Below are 7,254 nucleotides of genomic sequence, written 5' to 3'. Positions count from 1 at the left end.
TGCGAGGTATAGAAGCCACAATAATCCCTCTGATTTTGTGGTGCTTCTTGTAAAGCTTCTTCTGAGCAGGAGTATGTATTTTTCTATCTATAGCAGCTCCTTCTTCATCTAAATCCAGGTCATCAACTCCATCTTCCAGTATGTCCCATAACTCTTCATCTAATCCCATGATAAAGCTGTACATATTAGTTTTCCACCAAGAAAACTCTTCTGGATCTCCATTAAACCTTGGAGCTTTTCCAGAGTCTGTTTTCTTGTCAGCAGTATCATAGTCATGCTTGACACTTGTGTATTTTGGAGTAACTGATTCCTCATCTCCAGACATGTTTTTCTAATAGATCTTGAACTGTAACACGGTTAAGTGCTGTGATAACAGAGCAAGCTCTGATACCAATTGAAGGTGAAAAACACAAGAAGGGGGGGGGGTTGAATTGTGTTTTCTTTTTCTCTTAAAAAAAAGGATTCTTCTTCTGATAAAACTTCAGAAGCAGTTTGATTGCTTCTGATGAAATGATCAGAGTCAGATTGCAGCGGAAAAGAACAGAGCAGAGAAAAGAAAGACAAAGACACAGGCAGTTATCCTGGTTCCTTCCACAACACGGAAGTAGTCCAGTCCCCCTTGCACTTCCAAGGAGATTTCACTATAATCACAAGATTACAACTGCTCAATACTTTCAAAGTATGAGACTTCACAAAACAATGCTCAAGCACACTCGCAAGAGTCTTCCAATGCTCAAGCACTAAGCAAGAGACTTCTAATGCTCAAGCACGCAGGCAAGAGACTTCTAATCAAACAAAAATACAGAGAATTGAGTTTGAATTGAACACTTGATATACAATCAGTGGTGTTCACAATACAATACAGAAAAGACTCTAGACTTTGAATTTCTAAGATGTATCAAATCAGTGCAGAAATTCAGTGTGCTTTGTAGAATCAAATTGACAGAGTTTTGGCGCTTTTGAACTTATTTTTCTCTATCAAATCTTCAAGTCTTCACTCCTTTATATAGAGGTGTGAAAGAGACGTTGAGATAATCAGCACGTCTAAAGAGTCGTTTGAAATCCTTTGATTATCCACCAGTGATCCTTTGCCTGATTTGGGTGTAGTCCTTTGAAGGATAAACTTCAAATTCATTCCCATCTTGAGTGTACAAATTCTGCAGGCATGGCTGTTGTTTTGTCTTGTAGCGTAGACAGAAAACAGAGTAGTGGAGGTAGTGGTTGTACACTTGTACTTTGTCAACTCTATTAATGAGAGACAAGTGCAGAGTGCTTTCCATATATCCGTTGATACCTCCCTTTCAATTCTTCGTTCTTCTTTGATAAGACTGAATTGAGAATCAGCAACTTTCTCTTCAGTTTGATTAAAGGATCAAGTTTAGCTTCTGGTGAAAATATTGCTTCTGATGAAAACTTTTGCTTCTGATGACTTTCTGCTTCTGATGGCTTTCTGCTTCTGATGACGTCATCTCTTCAGGAGCAGTTTAGCTTCAGGAGCAGTTGAGCTTCAGGAGCAGTTTTCTTCAGATGCTCAGAATTTCTTTTTCTTTTCATTGTTCTTCCAAGACCTATCAAAATAACTTGAGTAGCTTTTGGTCCTGTACACTTGAACAATTATTAGTAATAACCAATTGACAATTTTTAATACCTTGTTATCATCAAAACTTAATAAGGTTCTTTGTGAAACAAATTTTGTTCCAACACATTGAACCTAGACTATTAATCTCAAAAACAAAAAAAAAATATCATTGGCTTTAATTTATATTATTTTGTAGAATAAAAATATTTGGAGTAGTTGTTTTATTATTGGAATGAGATATTATATAATTTCAATCCAGTCACTCTATTTTCAAACTCAAAAAAAATAAATTTAGGGTTTATAATTTTTATCTTTTGAAAAGGGGAAGAACAAAATCATGTCATCAACGAGGAAGATCACCCTGAAGAGTTCCGACGGGGAGACCTTTGAAATCGACGAGGCAGTGGCATTGGAATCACAAACGATCAAACTTTTAATCGAGGATGATTGTGTCGACTATAGTGGAATCCCTCTTTCAAATGTAACTAGCAACATCTTGGCAAAGGTTATTGAATATTGTAAAAAGCATGTTGAAGTTGGGAGTTCTGAAGAAAAATCCTTGAAGGATGATCTCAGGGCTTGGGAAAGTGAATTTGTCAAGGTTGATCAAGATACACTCCTCGATCTGATCTCGGCTGCAAACTATTTGAACATCAAGAACTTGTTGGATCTTACATGTAAGACGGTAGGAGAGATGATGAAGAAAACAACACCAGAGGAGATTCTCAAGACTTTCAGTAGTGCGAATGATTATAGTCCTAAGGAAGAAGATGATGTTAAGTGGGGAAATCAATGGGCTTTATAACGATTGTAAAATAAATCAGTCAATTTAGGCTCTGTTTGGTAAAAATAGCGGATAGCTGATAAGCTAGCTGATAGTTTTTAGCTGATAGCTTATAGCTGATAAGCTAGCTGATAGCTTTTAGCTGATAAGCTAACTGAAGTGTTTGGTAAAAATAGCGGTTCAACTAGCTGATAAATGTAAAATGACATAAAGGGTATTCTTAATTCATAATAAAAATTATATCATTAATTTAAGTATTTGTAATTTTGTAAACTAATTTTTCTTTAAAAAAATACTTTAAATTTATTAATTTAATATATTCTATGTATTATAAATTAAATTAAATTTTATTCACTAAAATTTTATCTTATATTTATTATCATTTAAGTGTTTCCACTTTATAAAAAAAATAACATTTACCTCAAAAACAAAAAAAAAGGTAGCACTAATAGAGTAATACTAATAACAGAGAATAAAGAAAATAACACTTAGCTCAAAAAAAAAAGTAACACTAATAGAATAATAGTATTTTGTTTCATAAAAAAAAACGAAGGTATATATTTTTTCAAAAAAAAAAAAAGGTCAGCTGATATATATACAAAAATTGGAATAAAGGGATAGTAGTCTTTATTACGTAGCTTATTATAAAAATTATAATGGATAAAAATACAATTTAAATGAAATAATAAGGGTAAAATTGGAAGAAAAAGTGAGAAGCTATAAGCTATAAGCTCAAACGCTACTTGGAATAGCTTCTGAAAAATAGCTTATAAGCTCGTGAAATAAGCTATAAGCTCATGGTGAAAAAGTGTTACCAAACAGAGCTTTTTTTGTCAAACGAGCTTATAAGCTATAAGTTAAAAGCTAAAAGCTCTTTTTTGGGGTTAACCAAACAGACCCTTAATATCTAGCATCTTAATAGTTGGTTTGCCACCACTTGCTATCAAATACACCTTGTACTTGCATTGTTATATCAATATAGTTTTATTGTCTTTACTTTTTTATATTCGCTTTATTTTATTTATTTAAGCTCATTATTATGACCATTGAGTAGTTTTTCTAAGTCTTGAGGTCATGAAAAGTAGTCTTATGACAAAAATTCTAAAATCCCTATTTTCTTTCTTTTACTTAGGAAATATAGTCCCCTAATTTAACCTTATTGATTTTCAAATAGAATTATGGTGTGGTTGTTAGAACTTGGCTGACCACGTTAGATTTGGTTTAAGCACAACAAAGTCTAACAATCATTTATAGATATTATCAACAAAGGAACGATAGTTGGAGTTCATAATTAGAAGAATGAAAGATCCTAGACGCCATAATACACTAAAATCTTAGAAAACCTTCTGATAAATGAAAATAAAGGTAGGTTCATGGAAATATAAGGTTAAACAAAATGTTTGAATAATGATAATAAACTAAAACTTTTTGGGATTTAAAAATAGATATTTAGACTTAATTGTTCTTGTCAATTAAGTTAGATATGATAATAGGTAAACCTTATTGGTGAGGAAATTCTTTATAACCAGAGATAGAGTAAATGAAACAATAGAGAATATCTCATACTTAAGTATATATTTCTGAGGTAAAAGGAAGGGATATGATTTGGATCATTCATTATTACGATAAACTCCAATGATTATGATGCACTTTCCCTAATTGCATATTTTCATAACAAACATCACATTGTTTTCTAATCATCTTGTATCCTTTATAAAGATACAAAAAGAAAACCTTTATTTGCATACTTAGGAGAGAAAAATGCTACCTTTAGATTCACAAGACCATGTGGAATCATTTCTTTATTACAACGATAAAATTGTGCACTCATGATATCAAAGGCGAAATTTGTCAAATTTTGGGAACTCCTTAAAATAGAGATAATATTGTTTTCCAAAATTTGGGGTCTCTGGCTTGCTCCTTGTTGATAGATATAGGTGTTGCATCATGTATTGGTTTGATTCTTGGTTGTTGGATTTGTCTATGACGACGACGTTGTTCATCATGAACTTCGCTTTTTGTCATCGGTTTGTTTGTTGTTTCCAACATGGGTTATTGTCTTTGATATCTCCCTTAGTGTGTTTCTTTGGTTTCTCAATAGTGGTGGTTGGCACTGTTTTTGATGGATCTATATCCAATCTTCTCATGGCCTTCCTCGACCAGTCACAACTCGTAGTGGTTGTTTCAGTTTTGATAGTTTTCGTTTTCCTTATACTGGTGGTAGATTGTGAATATGTTATCATGATAGTTTTCAAGGGTTCGCTATCAGCTTTTCAAGGGTTCGAGTTTTTTTGGTCTTGTCTCTAGTTTGCTGCTCGTGATCATTTATGGACATTTGAATCAGAATGCGGATTTGCCGGATTGTACATGTGGTGTGAGTGTGTGTTTGCATGTTGGTTCTTAATCCTTTTTTATGTTATGGTCCGTTTGGTATCACGTTTGACTCACTTTTCTCGCTTCCCAATGCATTGCTGCCGTGATATTTGTGAAGCTTAAAATTGTAGAGTTAGAAAAAACCACGGTTGGAGGCAAAATCAACGTGGTAACAAACACACGCTTAGTCTATATATAAAATCTCCGGGTTGTTTAACATGTTTATGTTTGTTGCTGTTTTTTTTGTCATGTTTTATGTTCCTCAATATTTTGTACTTTCTTTTTTATTTTAATCTATACAGGGTGTGCAAATGATTCCCTATCTGCCCCCATTTTTTTTTTTAAATAAAACAATGAATCCACATCAAAACTTACATGCCAAACGATAGTAAATTAGAAAAAAAAAATTAAGAAATACATTTTCTTGCGATCATATAATTAGTCAGTAGTTGTGAGTGTTTTTGAATGTACTTTACTATAATATTTATTCATTAAACTATAAAAATGAATCACAATTTATTGTTAAGAAAACAATTTGAATCGAAAAATATGTTGTTTGAATATTTAGAAAACAATTTAAACTGATAAAGACTTCATCTATATGTTGATTTAGCACGTTGATTTGGCCAATTGCAATCAATTCTTTTTTAATATAATTTATTTATTTAGAAAGCTAAAAAAGTAAATGACAATTAATTTTTAATATGAAAAAAATTAAAATTTAATAAAATTTAATCAAAATTAACTAGTAAGATTATAAATGAATCACATGTACTCGTGAGTTTAGCTAAAATAGTAAGGACAATGCATAATATATGCAAGATATGGGGTTCGAATCCCAGACACCACCAAAATAAATGAATCATATCCGAATTTATTTTAATTAAACCCTTTTATGACAGGTTATAAACAAATAAATAAAAATTACTTATTTTTTGGCCAAACATAATAAAAAGTAAATCCTTATTTTGACCAAAGCAATACTGAAAAGGGATCTAGTTTTTTTATTTACATTTTGGGTCAAAAAAGGATTTTTTTCTATCAACACATAAAAGGGAAGTTTTTATTTTTTTTGACTAAAGGAAATTTTTTTAAAATGTTTTTTATTTGTTGCAAAAACAAGTAATTACCAAATGAATTTGTTTTTAAAAAGAATAATGCCCTATTAGTGAAAGGTAAAATAACAATAACAAAAAATATATGCAAAAAAACCAAATAATAATAATAAATTAGAAAAACAAATTAACTTAAAAAATAACTTTACACTTATGAAGCTGTAGCATGTAACATGAACAAACAACAACTTTTTTCTTGAATGGAACGTGAACAACAACAATGAGAAGCAATAATATAAACGATCAATGAATAATAAATAGACTATAATTGTGGGGTATATGAGACAAAGACAAAATAAAAGTTATGGATAGAGCTGTTAAAACGGGTCGGTCCGTTTAGCTCGAGTAAATATAGGGCTTGGGTCTAAAATATTGAGCCCGAATTTTAATAGGGCTTTTTAGCCCGGCTCTTAAAAGTCCGGTACCCACTAGGGCTAGCCCGAATGGGCCACGGGTAGCCCGCATAACAAAAAAAAATTCTATAAATTATATATATTTTTCAAATAATTATTTACTTAGTTGATTATCAAAGTAAAAAACAAAAGTGAAAATTCAATGAATTAACACAAATATAAATGTAATATAAAATTATATTTATTCATTTCGTTATTTATAGTTTTAAAGATCGAATATATAAATATTTATAACCATAACATATCTAATTTATTTAAAATCATTTTTCTCGTCGTTTGTACGAAAATGTTTACAATTTACTTTTGTGCTAGACATTATTTAAACATATTAAAAATATTATTTATAAAAAAATATAGTAGTGTTTTATAGTATTTTTTTTAAAATAAAAAAATAATATAATTTTTAATACGGGCCGGCCTGTTTAGCCCGCGGCCCGTGTAGGGCCGGGCTCGGGTAGTATATTTCAAACCCGTTTTGTCAACCGGGTTTTTTGGCCCGACCCGCTAAAGCCCGAAGCCCGCTAGGGCCGGCCCGTTTTGATAGCTCTAGTTATGGATGTCTGAAAAAGTTTCAAGGTTTTTTGTGAGATTGTTGAATAAGCATGTCATGTGTATTTTCAACTAAAAAGTCTCATAAAATCTACCGTACAAAAGAATCCATCAAAATCTACCTATTTTTGAATACCTATAGACATTTTATAGGTTGGTACAAATCTTGATTGAATACCATGAGATTTGGTTGCCTTAAATAAAAAATCTTGATTGTCTTGATTGAATACCATGAGATTTATTTATGAGTGAATAGACAAAAATCCCCTTGAAATTGTAACTTTCGTTAAAAATCCCCCTGATTTTTAAAAAACTTCAAACCCCCATGAAATTGTCAAACGTTAGTCAATTACCCCCCTCCGTTTGTTTTGACTGTTAAATGACTATTTTAATTTTTTTTTTTTTTGCTTTCTTCATCTTCTTCCTTCCACTTTTTTCATC

At 31.4% G+C, this 7,254-nt stretch overlaps 1 protein-coding gene across 1 annotated transcript; it reads left to right on the top strand.

Moving 5' to 3' along the window:
• Nucleotides 1-1,833: 1,833 nt before the first annotated feature.
• Nucleotides 1,834-2,405, top strand: LOC11425582 (SKP1-like protein 1B). Its single transcript, XM_003616811.2, has one exon. The coding sequence runs from the start codon at nt 1,917-1,919 to the stop codon at nt 2,382-2,384; it is 468 nt and encodes a 155-aa protein (XP_003616859.1). The 5' UTR covers nt 1,834-1,916; the 3' UTR covers nt 2,385-2,405.
• Nucleotides 2,406-7,254: the final 4,849 nt, after the last annotated feature.

This window comes from Medicago truncatula, chromosome 5 (assembly GCF_003473485.1).
Source record: "Medicago truncatula cultivar Jemalong A17 chromosome 5, MtrunA17r5.0-ANR, whole genome shotgun sequence".
Lineage (NCBI taxonomy): Eukaryota > Viridiplantae > Streptophyta > Magnoliopsida > Fabales > Fabaceae > Medicago > Medicago truncatula.
Note: the sequence above shows the minus strand (reverse complement) of the source record. Positions and strands in the feature narration are given on the sequence as shown.